The sequence below is a fragment of the Neoarius graeffei genome, chromosome 6 (genome assembly GCF_027579695.1).
Source record: "Neoarius graeffei isolate fNeoGra1 chromosome 6, fNeoGra1.pri, whole genome shotgun sequence".
In the NCBI taxonomy this organism is placed as follows: domain Eukaryota; kingdom Metazoa; phylum Chordata; class Actinopteri; order Siluriformes; family Ariidae; genus Neoarius; species Neoarius graeffei.
This window is the reverse complement of record NC_083574.1, coordinates 27,715,297-27,738,218: the sequence shown is the minus strand read 5'-3', so window position 1 is coordinate 27,738,218 and position 22,922 is coordinate 27,715,297. Positions and strand designations below refer to the sequence as shown.

The window sequence follows — 22,922 nt, the reverse complement described above, 5'->3', positions numbered from 1 at the left end:
ACCTACTTCTAGCTGCATGTGGTCTTAGTACAAGTACTTCTGTCTTGTTAGAGTTAAGCAGAAGTTGTTAATATGCATCCAGTGTCAAATGTCCTTTACATATTCTTCAGTTTTATTAAGCTACTTTCTCTCATCTGGCTTTGCAGAAACATTAAATTGTGTGTGATCAGCATAACAGTGGAAATTAATACCATGCTTATAAATAATATCACCCAGAGGTCACATATACAGTTCTGGTCAGAAATTTATATTCATGTCATGGCAATATTTGGGCTTTCAGTAATTTCTTTGAACTGTTCTTGTTCTGTGGTAGAATGTACAGCATACATCTTTAATAAAAAAAAAACACTAGAATTTCTCATCTCATCTCATCTCATTATCTCTAGCCGCTTTATCCTTCTACAGGGTCGCAGGCAAGCTGGAGCCTATCCCAGCTGACTACGGGTGAAAGGCGGGGTACACCCTGGACAAGTCGCCAGGTCATCACAGGGCTGACACATAGACACAGACAACCATTCACACCTACGGTCAATTTAGAGTCACCAGTTAACCTAACCTGCATGTCTTTGGACTGTGGGGGAAACCGGAGCACCCGGAGGAAACCCACGCGGACACGGGGAGAACATGCAAACTCCACACAGAAAGGCCCTCGCCGGCCCCGGGGCTCGAACCCAGGACCTTCTTGCTGTGAGGCGACAGCGCTAACCACTACACCACCGTGCCACCCCACACTAGAATTTGTTCCACAAATTTAAATTTTCTTTGGGTTTTCTGAAATTAACACGATGTCAAAAATATACATACAACACACTTAATATTTGGGTAAAATGTCTCTTCGCAAGATTCACCTTGACCAAACATTTTTGTTTACCATGAACAAGCTTCTGACAGAATTCTGGTTGGATATTTCATGACTCTTCATGGTAGAATTGGTAGAGTTCAATTATTATTATTTTTCCTGGCATGGACTCGACTTATAGACAATGATCCATCAGCTTCCAGTTCATGTCAGGGCTGTGCCATGGTGGTTCCCAGACTGTTCCTGACCATCCAAACCAATTTCCTTTCAGCTGAGGGTGGCAGTTTGGGTTTTCTTGAAGCAAAGTGGCTTGGCAAAGTGACTACACCTCACAATAACTTGGATACAACTGTTTGAACTGATCTTGGAATTTGCAGTTGTTTAGAAATTGCTCAAAGAGACATTCTGGAGTTGTGTATATCTGTGATCCTCTTTCTCAGATCTGCACTGAGCTCCTTGGACTTTCCCATTTTACTGTGTGTTGGTCAATCCAATGAGCGCTGTAAACAAACCCTTTTTATGAAGGCATGGAGAAGCTACCAGCTGTACTCAATCATGATTACTAACAGGAAGTTAAAAGGCCTTGGCAAGATAAGAGACATTTTGGAAGTTTCAGCAACTTTGAATTAATAATCTAAGTGAGCATATGTAAAATTTTGACCCTGTATGTATCATTTTGATCCTGTGTTGATTTCAGAAAACCCAAAGAAAATTAAAACTTATGCATCAAATTCTAGTGTTTTTTTTAATTAAAGATGTATGCTGTACAATCATTCTGCCACAGAAAAAGAACAGTTCAAAAAAAATACTGAAAGCCCAAATATTGCAATGACGTTCATATCCAAGATGACATTCATGTCGCTGTATATAAACTTCTGACCACAACTGTATAAAGAACAAAGCAATGGGCCTAAGGCAGAACCTTGTGGAACACCAAACTTTACCTCAGTATGTATAGAAAAATCACCATTTACATCAACAAACTGACAGCAATCAGGTAAATAAGAGCTGAGCCAGGAGAGAGCCATTACCTTAATTACCACAACATTTTCTAGTCTATCCAGGAGAATGGAATGATCAGTGGTGTCAAAGGCTGCACTAACATCAAGTAATACAAGCAGGGAGCCACAGCCTTGATCAGAAAAAAACTTTTGTTTTTATCTATTTAATTCTGTCTATTTATGTATTTATTTGAGAGGATATGGTACTTGAGGAAAGTAATTCATTCACTAAGCTAGCATCTCCAAGTATTTGGTGAGGTGGAAGAAGGATATCATCTATTGCTCTGACTCTTCATAGATTTTTGCTTTGTAAACTAAAGAAATATTTAAAATTCAAACTTGTGTCCATTTGGTATTTTTTTTACAACATATTTAAAGTTTAATAAATTACTTTGAGAAGGCATACTGCTGTCAGTTACATGTTTTTCTTCTGTATGTATTTTTAAATATGTAAAACTGACTGCTCTATTGGAAAAAATAGGTAGGTGTAATAAAAAAAAAAAAAGGCTTCCCGGAAACACGGTCTGCTTGTTTTTCTCCCCCCCCCACACACACTGTAGGTTTCTGGATTCACATTTCAGAAACCAGAATGAAAAAATGGTCTCGAAGAAGATGATTAACATAACAGAGCATATGGTTTATGAGGTAAGTACAGCTACTTAAATCTGATTATTTTAAGTAAGACCAAATATATAGAATGACCATAGAGTTTGAGAACAAAACTCTATGTGATCTTTGAAAACTATTATTAAAATTATTTTCTGCTTTAGGCAACATTTGCTGGTATATTCTTAAGAAAAATATAAATATCATACCCTGCACTACATCAAACATACTTAATGTAACGTCCTTAGTTAGAATATATAAAACTAACTGAATATTTAAATTATTTCCAATGAAACATTACATAAAAGTTACATAAAAATTGCTGTTGATCAGTCATTTAAGGATTTTCTTTCTATACTTGTCCTACCTTTATACATTCTTATCATGCTGCTAACAAAATTACTTATGAAATCAAAACAAATAGTTTCCATGGAAATATAATATTTAAGACACTATCTTTGATATATACAATATTTTCTGTAGGTGCTTAACATAGAGCTTGAGAGTGTGTTTTGAGACAGAACTTTAAAACACTTCAATATTACTCTTAAATAATTAGTTATGTGATAAATTTGTATTTGCTATTTATTGTTTCAGAACTGAAAAGAAAATTGTTATTTTATGGTAAGGACATTTTACCATTTATAGGGAAAAGTGTCCCTCTTAAACAAACAAAGAAAAAAATATTCTGGATGGTTTAAACTATATACAATTAGTACATCATGTTATTTGTATATTACATAGCTTTAAATTTTCTATATGTTTAAAGCAGTTGTTTTCAGTTCTCACATTTTTAAATGGAGGATATGAAAAGTTTCCTATACACTGTTTCCTGTCTGCTCCACAGCTGTATAACCTAATGAAACTATAACTGCTTATAACTTCTATAACTGCATCTCTGCACCTTCCATAGTTAAACACCAAAACAAACAAACAAACAAACAAACAAACAAACAAACAAACAAACAAACAGTTACATCTGAAGTTTGAATATGTTTGCTAAGTATAACAGACTGAATATCAATTTGCTACAGTGGTGTTTGAAAGTTTGCGAACCCTTTAGAATTTTCTATATTTCTGCACAAATATGACCTAAAACATCATCAAATTTTCACAGAAGTCCTAAAAGTAGATCAAGAGAACCCAATTAAACAAATGAGAAAACAAATATTATACTTGGTCATTTATTTATTGAGGAAAATGATCCAATATATAAGTGAATGGTAAAAGTATGTGAACCTCTAGGATTAGCAGTTAATTTGAAACTAAAGGCCTTGCTCACATTAGCTAATATTAAATGTTCATGAGTCCACCATCAGGAGAACACTGAACAAAAATGGTGTGCATGGCAAGATTGCAAAGGGGAAGCTACTGCTTTCCAAAAAGATTCAACATTGCTGATCAACTGTATTTTGCTAAAGATCACGTGCACAAGCCAGAAGGCCACTGGAAAAAATTGTGTACAGATGAGACCAATATAGAACTTTTTGGTTTAAATGAGAAGCAGTATGTTTGTAGAAAGGAAAAACACTGCATTCCAGCATAATAATTTTATTCCATCTGCGAAACATGGAGGTGGTAGTATCATGGTTTTAGCCTGTTTTGCTGCATCTGGGCCAGGACAGCTTGCCATCGTTGGTGGAACAATGAATTCTGAATTATACCAGCAAATTGTAAAGGAAAACATCAGGACATCTGCCTGTGAACTGAATCTCAAGAGAAAGTTGGCCATGCAGCATGACAATGACCCTTAGCACACAAGTCGTTCAACCAATTAATGTTTTGGAATGACCAAGTCAAAGTCCTGACCTTAAAGTGCATATTCTGGACCAATTTCTTTTTTTTTTATATGAAAGTATGTCCCTTTACACACTCATCCAAAAGGGTAATTTTGCACAAGGCCATCTGTCTACAGCAGAAAAAATTAAAATAAAACACATCTGGAAAAATCCCAAGGGAGTCTGGAGCCAGATTCATGACGTTACCTACGGAAGTGCCAGCAGGCTGCGCGAGCTTGCACAGTTTCAGTGCACAGTCTGTGTAGACCAAGCGCTCCCATTTCTCTCTCATTGTCTGGTCTTTTGGAAAACGATGAGTACTAATCTCATCAAGATTGGTGTTGCTACACCCTCCTATGATACATCTGTTAACCATTTTAATAATTATGTGATAACGTTGAAGAAATTTACAGAAAGTCACCAGGTCGTTTTCTCATAAACAAATCAGTGCTGACGTAGGATTCAGAGGGAGGTGTCCCTGCACGTGACATCACGAAAATCAATGTTTCCTGGGAAATCCAAATGGCAAGTTTTTTCAGAGGCGGACCAATTCGCCTCAAATGTCTTGATTTCAACTGAATTTTTCTGGTATTGCGCAAGGTAAAAAAATTGCACAAAATACAAAATGTGACAGATATTTGACCAAAGTTTAATATAAAATAGGAGAATTACATTGATCTTTCTCCTGAATTTACCTGTGATATGCACTTTAATCCAACAGAAATGTTGTGCAAGCAGTGCATGTTAGGAAACCCACCAACCTACTAGAGTTGAAGCTATTCTTTATGGAGGAACAGGCTAAAATTCCTCCAAGCCGATGTGCAGAACTGACCACTAGTGACCAGAAACACTTAGCTGCAGTTATTGCTGTGCAAGGGGGGTTACAACAAATACTGAAAGCAAAGGTTCACATATTTTTACCACTCACTCACATAATATTGGATAATTTTCCTTAATAAATAAATAACCAGCCCTGTGATGACCTGGCGACTTGTCCAGGGTGTACCCCGCCTTTCGCCCATAGTCAGCTGGGATAGGCTCCAGCTTGCCTGCGACCCTGTAAAAGGATAAAGCGGCTACAGATAATGAGATGAGAAATAAATAACCAAGTATAATATTTTGTCTCATTTGTTTAAATGGGTTCTCTTTATCTACTTTTAAGACTTGTGTGAAAATCTGACTCTGATTTAGGTCATATTTATGCAGAAATACTGTAAATTCTAAAGGGTTCACAGACTTTCACAAACTCTAAGTAAGACAACAAATAGGGCACTAAATAATGGGAAAATGCATCTTAATATTAGTTTAAGTATTGGTAGGTAATTATGAATTCATTACCTATTGTGTTTCCTCATCAGTATCCAGATTACCAGAGTTATGACTATGAAAATATCACAGAGAACATAAGCCATGACGACTTCACCTGTGACACTGAAAAAGACCCCCTGCTTTTGTACCATACTGTGATCCAGCCACTAGTCTACAGCATGGTGTTTCTGCTAGGCCTCTTAGGAAATGGCCTCCTGCTGATGGTCCTGCTGCAGTGTCGTGCTCGCCTACGCATGACTGACATCTACCTGCTGCATTTGGCCCTGGCTGATCTCCTCCTGCTCTTTACCTTACCTTTTGCAGTGATCCAGATACTTAGAGGTTGGCTGTTTGGGAACTTCCTGTGCAAGCTTGTAGGCCTGTTGAACCGCCTAAATCTGGTGTGTGGGAGTCTCCTCCTTGCAGGCATTGGTTTTGATCGCTACCTTGCCATTGTTCATGTTGTCTCCAGCCTCCAGACCCGTCGACCTCAAATGGTTCACCTCATCTGTGCTCTGCTCTGGCTATTTTCTTTTGCTCTCTCGATGCCCAACATAGTATTTCTTTCTGTGGAACCCAGAAGGAATGACCATACATGGCTACAATGTCACTTCAACAACCATGGTATCCATGCTTACAACTGGTTACTCGTTAGTCGGATGCTGACACACCTATTGTGCTTCCTCTTGCCCTTAGTCATCATGGGCTACTGCTACACCGCTGTGGTGTTCACCCTGTACCACAGTCACCAGAGCCTGGAAAAGCAGGGGGCTATTCGTCTGGCTATGGTAGTAACCCTGGTTTTCTGCTTGTGCTGGTTACCCTATAACATAACCCTTTTTGTGGACACCCTTGTGAGGTTAGGGATTCTGTCTCAGAAATCCTGTCAGACTCGCAGTGCACTGGCTCTGAGTCTGATGGTGACTGAGAGCATTGGTTTTATTCACTGCTGCCTTAATCCAACCCTTTATGCCTTTGTAGGGGTGCGTTTCCAGAATGAGCTCCTGAGATTGCTGAAAAAATGTTTCTGTGTCTGTTGGCCCCTAATATGCACCAGATGCTTCAGCAAGATATCTGTCTCAGACATGGCTACCACCACCTCCACTAGCCAGTATATATGAGCACAGACCAGCGAAGAAACTTGCTGAAAGTATGCAATCATTCAATCATGAGGTTTTTTCCCCTAAATAAATAAAACACTTTTTTTGAACCCGTGAACCATCTGTCTGCCTTACATATTTAGTTATGCAGTGATGCAATGTTGATAAGAAAATTTACAGAGCATGCATGAGTGTGTAGGTTTATCTGAATGTGATCCTACTTTAACATTTCCCATAGCTAGTGAGTGCTCTTCAAAGTAATATTTGATGCAAGATAATAAAAGACATACATAAGAGATTAAAAAACAAGTTTCTCTGATTGTGTCTGCCTCTCTTTTTTTCCTCACATCCCTTAGCAACACTTTTCCATCATCAAACAATACACATTAAGTTTTTTTCCTCTCATTGTTTGCTTTTAGACTTCTATTAAACAATTTATACATAACATTTGTAAATGAGCAAATTGCTTCTTATTTACAGCAATTATACAGATATTTAATAATAACATATTTATATACTTTCTTGCACAACAGTTTGGTAGCCAGAGAAAAGAATTAGAAACTGATTTGTGAGAGGGTTTTTTTTTGCTCACAAAAATGAACACATTTGTTAAATGTACATATTTTATAGGCATTTAAAATGGCTTCAGAATTTGTTGCTTAACTGCAATTTTCCACTATTTGGCTTTTTTAATTATGACATTATTAAGAATAATATTAGCATCTGATTGCCACAATCAATAAACGTTGAAAAAAAGCATGTCAGGGTTTGAAGTAATCCATAAGGGGAAAATATTTTTACAGATTTACTTAAAAATGTTCAGAAAGGCATGTTTGCCATACTTCCAGGTCCATAGCCAAGTGGACTATCCAAAGACAATCCCCTCTGTCTCATTCCCTGGGATCCTATCACAGTTGACTGTGGGTGTGGGGGTCCCATCATGGGCCCCTGAGGGGACAGAACAGCCCCTTGTTGGCCAAAGTGTTCCCCTGGAACTGACATACCCCTCTGCTTAGCTTGCATCATCATGTTCTGCTGAGTTAAAAGATTGTGTGGATGTTGCTGTGGAGTCATTGTGCCCTGTGACATGTGGGACTGGTGCTGTAAGAGGCTGTTAGCCATCATGACCTGCTGTTGGTGGTGATGCTGCTGCTGTTGCTGAGGTATACCTGTCCTACCCATCAGATGACCTGGATGGCATATTGGTCCAGGCCCCATCACAACACCTGGACCCATACTTCTGGCTCCTCCCTGGTTCATGCCTATGCCAAGGCGTAAGCCACTGTGTGATGGTTGCAGGGGAAGATGCTGCTCAGCCATCATGTTCTGCAAACTAGCAATGTGAGGGTTGGAGGAGGATGTATTGCTCTGAAGGGGGCCAGATGAAGAAAGCTGCTTTAGGAGTTGTGCTGAAGGAGCCTGATGAGGTAGCTGCCCTTGGTGAGGGGTCTGCTGCAGCTGTGACATTGCCTCACTCTTGGGGAAGTACTGCAGAGTACTACTGGGCTTGTCAGCAGGAATGATTCGAGACAAGTCAAATTCTGGGATGCCTGTGTGTGTGGGCCTAATCACTTCACTCAAGTCCAGGCCCTCTCCTATGGGCATGGATGAAAAAGAGTCAGGTGGGTGAGGTGGGCACTGATTGGGCATACCCTTGCTAAGATTATGCATTTGCTGAGAAGGGAGAATGTCTTCAGAAGGATGGGGGTACTGCTGCCCCATACCACCAACTGGGGAGTGCAGGGGTGCCTGCATGCGCAAGAATCCACCCATCTGACTTGGAGGATGCACTGGGGAAATGTTACAGGGTCCAATTCCATCTGGATGGCCCCCTCCACCTCCCATCATTACTGGCATGGCAATGGGGTTAGGAGAAGGCAGCAAAGGTCCAGAGGGGTCAAGAGATAACTGCTGATTTCCTGAAAGGACCATTCCAGTTGGACTTGGAGGTCTACTGTGAGGTCCCATTGACCCTCGAGAGGACAGGAGCATCTGTGTGGAATGGTGATTATTCATATTTCCTAGAAAATAAATTCGAGCAAAAACTAAGTCACACATGTCTAGTAAACCCACCCATCTAAAATATATAATACAAAAGATATGCAAAATTATGTTAAATTCTACAACCCCAATTCCAAAAAAGTTGGGACACTGTGTAAACTGTAAATAAAAACAATGCAATAATTTGCAAATCATGGAAACCTGTATTATTTTCAATGAAATATAAAAGACAACATATCAAATGTTGAAACTTAGAAACTTTATTGTTTTTTGGAAAAAAATATATGCTCATTTTAAATTTAATGTCAGCAACACATTTCAAAAAAGTTGGGACAGGGGCATGTTTACCACTGTGTTGCGTCACCTCTACTTTTAACAACACTCTGTAAATGTTTGGGAACTGAGGAGACCAATTGCTGTAGTTTTGAAAGAGAAATGTTGTCCCATTCTTGCCTGATATACAATTTCAGTTCAGGGTCTCCTTTGTTGTACAACCCCGATTCCAAAAAAGTTGGGACAAAGTACAAATTGTAAATAAAAACGGAATGCAATGGTGTGGAAGTTTCAAAATTCCATATTTTATTCACAATAGAACATAGATGACATATCAAATGTTTAAACTGAGAAAATTTATCATTTAAAGAGAAAAATTAGGTGATTTTAAATTTCATGACAACAACACATCTCAAAAAAGTTGGGACAAGGCCATGTTTACCACTGTGAGACATCCCCTTTTCTCTTTACAACAGTCTGTAAACGTCTGGGGACTGAGGAGACAAGTTGCTCAAGTTTAGGGATAGGAGTGTTAACCCATTCTTGTCTAATGTAGGATTCTAGTTGCTCAACTGTCTTAGGTCTTTTTTGTCGTATCTTCCATTTTATGATGCACCAAATATTTTCTATGGGTGAAAGATCTGGACTGCAGGCTGGCCAGTTCAGTACCCGGACCCTTCTTCTACGCAGCCATGATGCTGTAATTGATGCAGTATGTGGTTTGGCATTGTCATGTTGGAAAATGCAAGGTCTTCCCTGAAAGAGACGTCGTCTGGATGGGAGCATATGTTGCTCTAGAACCTGGATATACCTTTCAGCATTGATGGTGTTTTTCCAGATGTGTAAGCTGCCCATGCCACATGCACTAATGTAACCCCATACCATCAGAGATGCAGGCTTCTGAACTGAGCACTGATAACAACTTGGGTCGTCCTTCTCCTCTTTAGTCCAAATGACACGGTGTCCCTGATTTCCATAAAGAACTTCACATTTTGATTCGTCTGACCACAGAACAGTTTTCCACTTTGCCACAGTCCATTTTAAATGAGCCTTGGCCCAGAGAAGACGTCTGCGCTTCTGGATCATGTTTAGATATAGCTTCTTCTTTGAACTATAGAGTTTTAGCTGGCAACGGCGGATGGCACAGTGAACTGCATCCACAGATAATGTTCTCTGGAAATATTCCTGAGCCCATTTTGTGATTTCCAATACAGAAGCATGCCTGTATGTGATGCAGTGCCGTCTAAGGGCCCAAAGATCACGGGCACCCAGTATGGTTTTCCAGCCTTGACCCTTACGCACAGAGATTCTTGCAGATTCTCTGAATCTTTTGATGATATTATGCACTGTAGATGATGATATGTTCAAACTCTTTGCAATTTTACACTGTCGAACTCCTTTCTGATATTGCTCCACTATTTGTCGGCGCAGAAATAGGGGGATTGGTGATCCTCTTCCCATCTTTACTTCTGAGAGCCGCTGCCACTCCAAGATGCTCTTTTTATACCCAGTCATGTTAATGACCTATTGCCAATTGGCCTAATGAGTTGCAATTTGGTCCTCCAGCTGTTCCTTTTTTGTACCTTTAACTTTTCCAGCCTCTTATTGCCCCTGTCCCAACTTTTTTGAGATGTGTTGCTGTCATGAAATTTCAAATGAGCCAATATTTGGCATGAAATTTCAAAATGTCTCACTTTCGACATTTGATATGTTGTCTATGTTCTACTGTGAATACAATATCAGTTTTTGAGATTTGTAAATTATTGCATTCCGTTTTTATTTACAATTTGTACTTTGTCCCAACTTTTTTGGAATCGGGGTTGTATTTTGCGCTTCATAAATGCACCAAATGTTTTAAATAGGAGACAGGTCTGGACTGCAGGCAGGCCAGTTTAGCACCTGAACTCTTTTACTATGGAGCCATGCAGTTTTATTATGTGCAGAAAGCGGTTTGGCATTGTCTTGCTGAAAGAAGGAAGACTTTCCCTGAAAAAAGATTTTGTTGGGATGGCAGCATATTGATCTGAAACATGCATATATCATTCAGTGTTAATGATGCCTTCTCAGATGTACAAGCTACCCATGTCATGTGCACTAATGGACCCTCATACCATCACAGATGCTGACTTTTGAACTGTATACTGACAACAAGCCAGATGGTCCCTGTCCTCTTTAGCCTGGAGAACGTGGTGTCCATGATTTCTAAAAAGAATTTCTACTTTTGATTCATTAGACCTTGGGACAATTTTCCACTTCGTCTCAGTCCATTGTAAACGAGCTCGGGCCCAGAGAAGGTAGTGGTGTGTCTTGATATTTTTTATATATGGTTTTAACTTGTATTTGTGGATGCAGTCATGAACTGTTTTCATAGACAATGGTTTTCTGAAGTGTTCCTGGGCCCATACAGTGATTTCCACAACAGACACGTGTCTGCTTTTAATGCAGCGTCACCTGAAGGCCTGAAGATTTCAGCCTTGTCTCTTGCATACAGAGATTTCTCCAGATTCTCTGAATCCTTTAATGATATTATGTACCACAGATGATTCATCCATCCATTATCCATCAGTTTTCAGCCTTGTCTCTTGCATACAGAGATTTCTCCAGATTCTCTGAATCCTTTAATGATATTATGTACCACAGATGATTCATCCATCCATTATCCATCACCGCTTATCCTGTGCAGGGTTGCGGGCAAGCTGGAGCTTTTCCCAGCTGACTATGGGCAAGAGGCGGGATACACCCTGTACACGTCATCAGGTCATCACAGGGCTGACAGAAAGACAAACAACCATTCACACTCACATTCACACCTACGGTCAATTTAGAGCCACCAATTAGCCTAACCTGCATGTCCTTGTACTGTGGGGGAAACCAGAGCACCAGGAGAAAACCCATGCAGACACGGGGAAAGCATGCAAACTCCATGCAGAAAGGCCCGTCAGCCACTCAGCCTCTCTGGGATGCTCTTTTTATACCCAATCATGTTACTGACCTGTTGCCAATTAACCAAAATATTATTATTAATTTTTTTAGCATTACACAACCTTTTCAGTCTTTTGTTGCCCTTGTCTCAACTTTTCTGAAACATGCTGCTGACATCAAAATCAAAATGAGCATTTAAAAAACAAACAAACAAACAAACAAACAAACAAACAAACAAACAACAAAAAACCAATAAACTTTCTTAGTTTCAACATTTGATATGTTGTCTTTGTACTATTTTCAATGAAATATATTGTTTTCATGATTTGCAAATTATCGGATTCTGTTTTTATTTACAGTTTACACAGCATCCCAACTTTTTTGGAATTGGGGTTGAAGAACAACAACAACAACTTTATCATATGTACACTTAAGCACAGTGAAATTCCTCTCTGTATTTAACCCATCTGAAGCAGTGAACACACACACATGCACACACATGTAAGCAATGAGCATACACACATACAGTACCCAGAGCAGTGGGCAGTCATGTCACAGCGCCTGGGGAGCACTTAGGGGTTAAGTGCCTTGCTCAAGGGCATTTCAGCCCAAGGCCGCCCCATGTTAACCTAACCGCATGTCTTTGAAACTGTGGGGGAAACCGGAGCACCCAGAGGAAACCCACGCAGAAACAGGGAGAAACATGCAAACTCCACACAGAAAGGCCCCATCGGCTGCTGGGCTCGAACCCAGAACCTTCTTGCTGTGAGGCGACAGTGCCAACGACTACTTCACTTTGCCAAATTGGGGATGGAGATGCAAACAAGCACTTTTAGCCATCTATGACATACAGTGGGGCAAAAACGTATTTAGTCAGTCACCAATTGTGCAAGTTCTCCCACTTAAAAAGATGAAAGAGGCCTGTAATTTTCATCATAGGTACACTTCAACTATGAGAGACAGAATGGGGGGAAAGAATCCAGGAAATCACATTGTAGGATTTTTAATGAATTAATTGGTAAATTCCTCGGTAAAATAAGTATTTGGTCACTTACAAACAAGCAAGATTTCTGGCTCTCACAGACCTGTAACAACTTCTTTAAGAGGCTCCTCTGTCCTCCACTCGTTACCTGTATTAATGGCACCTGTTTGAACTCGCTATCAGTATAAAAGACACCTGTCCACAACCTCAAACAGGTCACACTCCAAACTCCACTATGGCCAAGACCAAAGAGTTGTCAAAGGACACCAGAAACAAAACTGTAGACCTGCACCAGGCTGGGAAGACTGAATCTGCAATTCCACGTCAATTCAACCGGGGCCCGCGCACTTAGGTCTCAAAAAATTCTGAAAAAATCACCAGATGTACCCATGTTACCTAGGAGAAACACTGTAAATTTATTTGAATGTAAGATGTATACTTTCCATGTTACAGCCAGTTTTACTGGGGGAGGGGGGTGTCAATTTTGTTCAGACTCTTTTTTTTTTTGTCAAAGTTCAGAAGCCCATAGCTCAAGAACTAAACCATGTAGGAGGCTCAAATTTTGCATGCTGGTACATAAATAGGAATAGTATGTAGCAAAACTGTCTTTTTGGGTCTGGATGATCATGCATGGTCATAGCACTCCCTCAAAGATGATCAAAATTTTATTGGAGTTTTTGGCTGTGCTCTGTTTAGGCATTCAGAAGACATATTTTTACCCAACATAGGCTCTTGATTTTTTTTCCCTTATTGAGATAAGTAGAAACACTCTAAAAAAAACAATAAACAGAAAGGAAACTCTATCAGTGTTTGAACAGAAGACCTCACAAGTCTGACAAATCATTTTGGATGTCATTTTCAGAGCACCGTAACACCTTGTGGGAATGTGCGCAGATTTTTAAAATATTTTTCTTTATTCTCCATGATCCCTTCTTTTAAAAAACACCAATTTGGCTTGTCTTACTCAAATTTTTCTTTTTTATTTTCCACCATGAACATGGGCAAAATGCACCATTGACAGCAATATGTTTTCTATAACATTAATGTAAAGAATAAATAACTAAAGGCCAATTTTGCCCTGACATGATCACCTGAGAGTGCCTGTGCAGGGGTGGAGGTATCCTTTTCAATTTCAATGATTCAGTGATTTTAGGGGCACCTGTGGTTACTCTCAATAGTGGTCCTGTGCACCTCATTTGTCCTAACATGGCCTGATTGAGCTAACGTGATCACCTGAAGGTACCTGAGTAGAGGTGGGGTAGAGGCCTTTTATTTCAGTGATTCCAGTGGCACCTTTTGTCACTCTTGAATCTTAAAATGGCCACAAATCTTCCAAGCTGTTCTTTTGGTTCTGCCAAATGTCATCTATCTCATTATACAAGGTTAGTAGTCTTTTATTCACTTAATTTATTTATTAATGATTCAACTCTGGAATAAAGTCTTACAAATATATTGTCACATCTCTTTGAAGGAAGCATGACCTCCTGAGGCTGCGTGATCTGGCTGAAACTGATGTTGAACTCCTAATTCTCAGATTGCAGAATAAAGCTGGACCAGATGCAACAATATGCATTCATCACTGGAAGTTCTACATTGAAAAATATGAATACCTGCAAAAAAAAACCCCTCAATACTGAGAGTAACCACAGGTGCCTCTAAAATCACTGAATCATTGAAATTGAAAAGGATACCTCCACCCCTGCACAGGCACTCTCGGGTGATCATGTCAGGGCAAAATTGGCCTTTGGTTATTTACTCTTTACATTAATGTTATAGAAAACATATTGCTCTCAGTGGTGCATTTTGCCTATGTTCAAGGTGGAAAATAAAAAAGGTTCGAGTAAGACAAGCCAAATTGGTGTTTTTAAAAAGAAGGGCTCATGGAGAATAAAGAAAAAAATATTTTAAAAATCTGCGCACATTCCCACAAGGTGTTACGGTGCTCTGAAAATGACATCCAAAATGATTTGTCAGACTTGTGAGGTCTTCTGTTCAAACACTGATAGAGTTTCCTTTCTGTTTATTGCTTTTTTTGAGAGTGTTTCTACTTATCTCAATAAGGGAAAAAAAAATCAAGAGCCTATGTTGGGTAAAAATATGTCTTCTGAAGGCCTAAACAGAGCACAGCCAAAAACTCCAATAAAATTTTGATCATCTTTGAGGGAGTGCTTTGACCATGCAGGATCATCCAGACCCAAAATGACAGTTTTGCTACATACTATTCCTATTTATGTACCAGCATGCAAAATTTGAGCCTCCTACATGGTTTAGTTCTTGAGCTATGGGCTTGTGAACTTTGACAAAAAAAAAAAAAAAAAGAGTCTGAACAAAATTGACACCCCCCTCCCCCAGTAAAACTGGCTGTAACATGGAAAGTATAAATCTTACATTCAAATAAATTTACAGTGTTTCTCCTAGGTAACATGGGTACATCTGGTGATTTTTTCAGAATTTTTTGAGACCTAAGTGCGCGGGCCCCGGTTGAATTGACGTGGAATGACCCAATAGGGAAGCAGCTTGGTGTGAAGAAATCAACTGTGGGAGCAATTATTAGAAAATGGAAGACATACAAGACCACTGATAATCTCCCTCGATCTGGGGCTCCACGCAAGATCTCACCCCGTGGGGTCAAAATGATCACAAGAACGGTGAGCAAAAATCCCAGAACCACACGGGGGGACCTTGTGAATGACCTGCAGAGAGCTGGGACCAAAGTAACAAAGGCTACCATCAGTAACACACTACGCCGCCAGGGACTCAAATCCTGCAGTGCCGGACGTGTTCCCCTGCTTAAGCCAGTACATGTCCAGGCCCGGCTGAAGTTTGCTAGAGAGCATTTGGATGATCCAGAAGAGGATTGGGAGAATGTCATATGGTCAGATGAAACCAAAATAGAACTTTTTGGTAAAAACTCAACTTGTCGTGTTTGGAGGAGAAAGAATGCTGAGTTGCATCCAAAGAACACCATACCTACTGTGAAGCACGGGGGTGGAAACATCATGCTTTGGGGCTGTTTTTCTGGAAAGGGACCAGGACGACTGATCCGTGTAAAGGAAAGAATGAATGGGGCCATGTATCGTGAGATTTTGAGTGAAAACCTCCTTCCATCAGCAAGGGCATTGAAGATGAAACGTGGCTGGGTCTTTCAGCATGACAATGATCCCAAACACACCGCCCGGGCAACGAAGGAGTGGCTTCGTAAGAAGCATTTCAAGGTCCTGGAGTGGCCTAGCCAGTCTCCAGATCTCAACCCCATAGAAAATCTTTGGAGGGAGTTGAAAGTCCGTGTTGCCCAGCGACAGCCCCAAAACATCACTGCTCTAGAGGAGATCTGCATGGAGGAATGGGCCAAAATACCAGCAACAGTGTGTGAAAACCTTGTGAAGACTTACAGAAAACGTTTGACCTCTGTCATTGCCAACAAAGGGTATATAACAAAGTATTGAGAAGAACTTTTGTTATTGACCAAATACTTATTTTCCACCATAATTTGCAAATAAATTCTTTAAAAATCAGACAATGTGATTTTCTGGATTTTTTTTTCTCATTTTGTCTCTCATAGTTGAGGTATACCTAAGATGAAAATTACAGGCCTCTCTCATTTTTTTAAGTGGGAGAACTTGCACAATTGGTGACTGACTAAATACTTTTTTGCCCCACTGTACAATATACAAAACTGACAAACCTAACACTTAATTTTCAATAAAGAGGTGTACAAGATATTTAAATACTGTTCAGTCATTTCTTCCATTAATAAGTGATAATAAGAAAGGTTTACTTTCACCAGCACTAAGATCAGGAGGAGGAAGCTTTTTTAACATCCTCACAGGCTGAAATCACATTTATGTCTAATTGAAGAAAGTAAAAAAGAAGGTCAGATAATCTCAGGCAAGATTGTTTGACTACCAAGATGACACTGTATTACAATCATCAATTCTGCAGAAAATTATCATGGTTGTAGGATTTCAAAAGAAACTGGACTTGCAAAAATCTAAAGGTTGTTATGCTAATAACTGCACCTTGAATGTTAGCTCCAGGAAGAAGTAATCGATCTGATGGCATCTCATCTTCAGAGGTTGCTATTGTCTTGATGGCATCATGATAGAGTGGAATTGAGGTGGGCATTGCATATTTGGACATCTGAGACATTATAAGGGACAGGGGATTCTGGGATGAAGGTGCATCTGGGGAAGAGGTCAATGGCATGTTGGGAGGTTGACTACTGGGTGTTGAGGTGGAACTTCTGGGAGGAAGGGATATACCTGAAGCAGAAAATCAGGATGAGAAATCTTTAATTCACAAATAATTTAACAGTAATTAAAACACAAAAAATACAGATATTTTAATCTTCTCAGATTACTTATAAAAGTTATTATGAAAACATTGCATTAACCATTCCTTACCTGTCTCAGTTGAACTGCTCCCTCCATTACCTATTCCCTTACTATTAGATGCCCCTCCAGGGCTGGCCAGGGAAGTCTTGGGTGAGGCAGTCCACCCTGGAGATGCAACTGGCATGCCTGGAGACTTGTGATGTCCAGGGGAACCAGATGGTGACCGGAGTCCAAGCGATGATCCAATTATTTGAGGGGACTTCATAGAGGTGGCAGAAGGTGTTCCTGCTCCAGACGGTGCAGAAAGAGGAGGGTGTGGTGGACCAATGGATGCTAGCTGGTTGGGGGATTTCAGGCCTGTAATAGAGGGAGAGGGCATGAGGGGAGAAGGTTCCTGGCTAAGGGGAGGCGACTTCAGCTGGTGAGGTGGGGGCATGGCTGGGGAACCAAATGAGCTGACATTAATGGAAAGGTCAGATGGATGACACGGATCATGGTCTGCTTTATGACCAGCGTTCAAAGGCATATGGCTAAGCCTGGAGTTTCCACCAATTTGGGGAGTACCCTGCTGATCTGATCTAAACATCTCTGGACCTGATTGCTGGAGGTAGGGCCCATCCTCTTGTTCACTTGGAAAGGGGCCTTGATTGGAGAACTGAAGATTTACATCTGGTCCATGGACCATTACTTTGTTAGCACCAACCCGGCCATTTGGTGCAGTCCTAATATGGGTGTTGTCCTCAGGGCTTGCAATCTCTGACCCAGGCCCTTCTCTTAATTTCTGGGCCAATATATGTTGCTGCTGATGCAGGTTCAAGTTCATGTTTATATTTAGGTTTCCTCCTAAAGGAGAGTCAACCATATCTCTCGTTAAAGGGCCACCTCCACCACCAATGGGAGAGCCAATCATAGTGCGAGAACTGGAAATGTCTATTGGATCCCCACGTGAAGGTGGACCTCCTCCCATACCACGATTAGGAAAACCTGGTCCACCAGAGTTATCCATCATCCTGGGGCCTACAAGTCCACCCTGCTGCTGCCTAGATAACTGCTCCAGATCTAACCTGCGGAGACTTTGTAGCTGACGTTTCTCTATAATGTGAAACATCTCCTCCCGTGTTAAGGGACGATCCATTCCACTCTGCATTTGCTGAGAGGGTCCACCAGGCCCACCTGAAGCATAGCATCCATGAAACGGACCTACTCCAGCCATATTCGGTGCCAAGTCATCCAGCCAGCCCATTCCTGGCCTGGGAGATCTTTGAGACCCTATCCCTTCCATGGGTATAACTCCACCTGGGCTTCCTGGGTATCCACCACCTCCTGGGGGTCCTCGCTGCATCTGTCCAAGAAACCTGGGCCCCCGGGGCCCCTCCTGATGCATGTCCATCATCCTTAAATTTCCTCCCATCCCTCCTCCAATTATAGGCCCTGTTCCCCACTGCTGGTCTCCAGGTTTGCTGTGATATGGAGGTGGGGGACCTCTCATCATTAGGTGTGGCCCCCCTGGCATTCCCATCTCAGACATAATTCGTAAATGCTGTGTGTGAGGATTCATCTCTTGCCGCCGTCTCTTTTCATGATAGTATTCTTCCTGCAGCTTCCTCCAAGCTATCTGTTCTGGTGTTAGTCCATCAGGACCTAACACAGGCCCCATGTCTAGTCCTGAACTTGATGAGTGGTGGTGATGAGGGGGCAAACTGTGGTGCCTTACCATCAAAGTGTCATCCAAACAAGGACCACTAAGGTTATGTGTTTGTGAAATTATTGATTGTAGAGGTTCCTCATGCTTTTTCATTCCACGGATAGGGGGAATGTCATCAGAAAGGCAACTTCTCCCAGCCCTCCCACTATTATTTTCCTCATCCTCAAGCCCTTGGTATCCACCAGTATTACTGTTGCTAGTTGACCCATTGTTAGGATTGCTATTCAGGCCTCCTGGGTCTTCATGGTTCGCACCAGCCCCACTGCGCAGAAGCAGCTTCTCGATGTCCCTAAGTGTCTGCAAAGAACGTTCACGATGCTCTAACTGCTCTTTAGACAGTCCTTCGATACTCCCTTGTCCTCCCTGCTGGCTAGACTCACTCTGAAGGTGTGCAGACAACACTGATGGATTGATACTGGGAGAGACACCTGCACTGGGGTGATTTATAATGCCTGACCCATCTACTCCACAACCTTGGGTCCCCACTCGCTGTGACCCTGAGCCTCCAGATCCTAATGGATGAGATGTTGCACAGTTGTTGTGACTGGGTGTGGCCCCTGGATGGACATGGGTTACCTCACTGTCTGGCTGACCTGTAGAAGAAGGACTATTGCTGCCTGTGAGGTGACTGCCAATAACTGCACCAACAGAGGCTGGACGAGGTGTACTAATTTGAGATTTAGGCGTGCCTGTGGGAGGGGTGATACTAGAGCTGAGCTGCTCTGATAGGCTAGGGAGCTTTCCAACACTAGTGCACTGCAGATCAAAATAAAAACAGGGAGAGAAAGAGAAGAGAACGTAAACGAAACAAATACAAATAAAGACATTCAAATACAAGTGAAAAAGCAAAGATGATGTTAACAGGATATTTCTGTCCAATTCAGAACTTCCAAAAAGCTTATTATAGTAGCCTGTAAGTGCAAAACACTTTTTAAAAAATGCAACAGCAAATCAGAAAATGCAACAAAAACACAATGGCCCATTCAGAAAGATGACAGTTAAACCAACAGCATAACAACAAAACAAAAAACAGCAGCAAATTTGGAAACGTGACAGTAAAACAAACAAACAAACAAACAAACAAACAAACAAACAAACAAACAAAATCAGCAAATTTTGTATCATGACAACATTAACTGCTAATCAGTCTAAGAAACCACGGAAAATGGAGAGCTGGAGGATGTTTTTGTCAATGTGTTTTGTGCTTACAGGCCACTGTAGCTTTCAGAAATGCAACCTTCTTAAGACCTGAATTGCATTTCTTTTATTTTTAATTTTCGCTCCAACAGACAACCAGACATATAGGGAAAATAATGTGCAAACAAATGCGAAAGAGAAGATTTTTAAAATTTCCACTGACAATCAAGTACATTACTCTTACTCAAATATTGCATACAGAAGTGGAACAAAACACACTGACTTAAATAGATATTTAAACAAATGTGGGATCCCCCACTTACCGTACAGTATTAACACCTGCATCAGCACTAATCATATAAACATGCATATGTTCTCCTTACTTCCTCTTTTATGAGCAGAAAAACCACATACATTTATTCAAATGTCAAACCTAACACAACATGGACATTAGAACATGTTTCTTATAGCTAGTTGTAAATTTTGAAGATAACATCACAGGGTTATGTAAGTGTATCTGGATCCTAAGTTGCATCTTTAATTCTCTTATATGCAAGTGTGTATGTACACAAACCTGGTCCAATTTGCTGCGAGGAACATTTTGCTGGTGAAACAGGAGGATGGAATCTGTATGGCCATGCATCACTGCCTCTGCAGCACTGTGGAATAGGCATACACAAACACACATTCTGTTCAGTGCCTGAGCTACAAACATACACATATCTCAGTGCTTAACCAATTATTTACAAAGGTCCAAAGGAATAGGAGGATGCTATTTAAACATAAACACAAGTGTGTCTCATACTTATCTCAAAATCACACAGTACTGACAAAAATATTTCGTATAGTTCTCTGTTAATATTATTCTCACCTGTTGGCTAGGCTAGTGGTGAAGACATATACTACTTGCTGGGAGGTGTGAGGTGGCTGGTCAGAATGTAGACCTGAACCAAGGCCACAGCCTAAACCAGGCCCACTTACTGATTCAGCTGTGCCTGAGAGAGACTGGCCAGGGCATGACATCACATGCTCTCCTGAAAAGTAGGAAGGGGGAGAAAATGGGGAAGGAGAGACTTATCACTTCATAACCAGAAGACCTTGAGTTAATAAGGTTTAAAAAAAAATAAAGTTGCCACTGGAGGGTTAAACAGTTTACTGGAAGAAAATCTTGTAACATTTTAGTGAGTGTAGTCCTGTAGCACTGCTGCCAGTAATCTTACCAGTTACAGAGTTTCATTTTGGGGGACTAGGTGGAGTGGGGCAGCTTATTCCCCCCCAACTCAGACAGTAGGTAATGATAAATACCAGAATATCACATAAGGCTGGTGCTGGTCATGTGACCATCACTTGTTTACCTGCATTTTTTTATTTTTTACCATGACATGATCTGTGATGAAATGTTAACTAGATTGCTGTGTGAAAAGAAGCCTGTCAAGGTCACAAAGGATACACTCAGATCAGAGAATACCCAAGTCAGGGTCAGTTACACATATTTACATTTATATGCATACATGCACAACTGAGGCATTGTAAAAGTCAACATATCTATTACGGTATGTAGCTAACCTATTATGATGTAAAGCCACATGGCTAATTTATAAAACCTTAAAGTTTTTTTAGTATAAAAGTTATATACTTTGGAGAATACTGTAATTACAACGCAAAATATTTATTACTTCATAGAGTTACATAAAATAATGCATATCTGTCAGCAGTTGCTAATATGTATTGGGTAATTATGCTTTGATAGAGGAAAAAAGTACTGGTGTTTTGATTGAATAGATTTATTTAAAAAAAAATATTTTTGCAAATTGGTAGTTCAGCACAAATTGAACATGAAGTAAATTGCTATGCCAAGCTGTGTTTGTTTAGAGAGATTAGTTAAAGATTTGAAAAATAAAGCTGATTTAGAAAATTTAAACACAAAAACACTTTCCATGCAGTATAAACATGCACTTAATTTTTAATTTCCAATCTCTGTGGAAAAATAACTAATTCTTTGCTGGGATTTCTGTATTCACTGTCCACATGCTGCAAGTTTGCTCGCAGCATCTGGGAAATTTTTATTCTTACGCGGTTTCTATGACAAATTAAACTGGTATTGCATGTGTGTGTCACTTAGCAGTAGGAAGGAAAAAAGTAGTAAATTGTGAATACTATAAACCTAATTTCCAGAAAAGTTGGGATATTTTACAAAATGCAATAAAAACAAAAATCTGTGATTTGTTAATTCATGTGAACCTTTATTCACCTGACAAAAGTCAAATCAAAGATTTTCAAGAGTTTTACTGACCAACTTAATTGCATTTTGAAAATATAAACAAAGTTAGAATTTGATGCCTGCAACACACTCAAAAAGAAGTTGGGACAAAGGCAAAATAAGACTGAAAAGTTTATAGGATATTCAAGTAACACTATTTTGGAAGATTCCACAATAAGCAGGTTAATTGGTAACATGATTGGGTATAAAAGAAGCATGCACCAACGGTTCAGTCTTTGCAAGCAAGGGTGGGTCGTGGCTCACCCTTTTGTGCCAAAATTCGTGAAAGAATTATTAATCAATTCAAAAAGAACATTTCTCAGTGCCAAAATTGCAGAGAATTTAGCTATTTCAAAATCTACAGTACACAATATTGTGAAAAGAAAGATTCAGGGAATTCGAAGTGTGAGGGAATTTTAATGGATGAACATTATTATTCTCTGTGTTTCTGTATGTTGAACTAAAGTGGCTTAGTTACTAAGAAGAGATGTTTTTCCACATGTTGTAATCGCTTTTCTGTGACCTTGGTGGTAATAAGCAGGGAGCTTGAGCTCTCCCTAACTCGCATCCGCCTGCACATACCAGAGCACGCCAGGTGCACGCTTTAACAAAGCTTCAAAGAAAATCTTGAGCCAATCACGTGAAGACACAAGCAGTGAGCGAATGCTTTCAGAGTATAATAGATAACATTCCTAAAACACAACTCAAGAGTGCGC

General features: G+C 40.3%; 2 protein-coding genes across 19 annotated transcripts in view; one reads left to right on the top strand and one right to left on the bottom strand.

Moving 5' to 3' along the window:
* Positions 1-2,380: 2,380 nt before the first annotated feature.
* On the top strand, positions 2,381-6,893 carry LOC132887828 (C-X-C chemokine receptor type 5). 2 transcript variants are annotated; one of them, XM_060923534.1, is made up of 2 exons: positions 2,381-2,445; positions 5,543-6,893. In XM_060923534.1, the coding sequence occupies exons 1-2, from the start codon at positions 2,398-2,400 to the stop codon at positions 6,611-6,613; spliced, it is 1,119 nt and encodes a 372-aa protein (XP_060779517.1). In that variant the 5' UTR covers positions 2,381-2,397; the 3' UTR covers positions 6,614-6,893. The 2 variants fall into 2 exon arrangements, with proteins under 2 accessions (XP_060779517.1, XP_060779518.1); XM_060923535.1 differs by lacking the exon at positions 2,381-2,445 and adding an exon at positions 3,021-3,030.
* Positions 3,665-22,922, bottom strand: part of bcl9l (bcl9 like) — a 429,368-nt gene continuing 410,110 nt past the window's right edge. For 13 of the 17 annotated variants that reach the window (XM_060923520.1, XM_060923517.1, XM_060923529.1 and 10 more), the window contains 5 exons: positions 20,818-20,980; positions 20,521-20,605; positions 17,174-19,565; positions 16,790-17,032; positions 3,666-8,613 (listed from right to left, as the gene is read on the bottom strand). In XM_060923520.1, the coding sequence (XP_060779503.1) occupies positions 7,412-8,613; positions 16,790-17,032; positions 17,174-19,565; positions 20,521-20,605; positions 20,818-20,980 (4,085 nt within the window). In that variant the 3' untranslated portion in view covers positions 3,666-7,411. Of the gene's footprint in view, positions 8,614-16,789; positions 17,033-17,173; positions 19,566-20,520; positions 20,606-20,817; positions 20,981-22,922 lie in introns of all 17 variants that reach the window. The other 4 variants (XM_060923531.1, XM_060923530.1, XM_060923533.1 and 1 more) reach the window with 1 other exon arrangement.

Excerpts from the sequence above, each read along its gene's own strand:
- LOC132887828 (XM_060923534.1), top strand. The coding sequence starts at position 2,398 with ATGGTCTCGAAGAAGATGATTAACATAACAGAGCATATGGTTTATGAG. Across the intron at positions 2,446-5,542 it reads CAGAGCATATGGTTTATGAG|TATCCAGATTACCAGAGTTA; the intron begins GTAAGTACAGCT and ends TTTCCTCATCAG.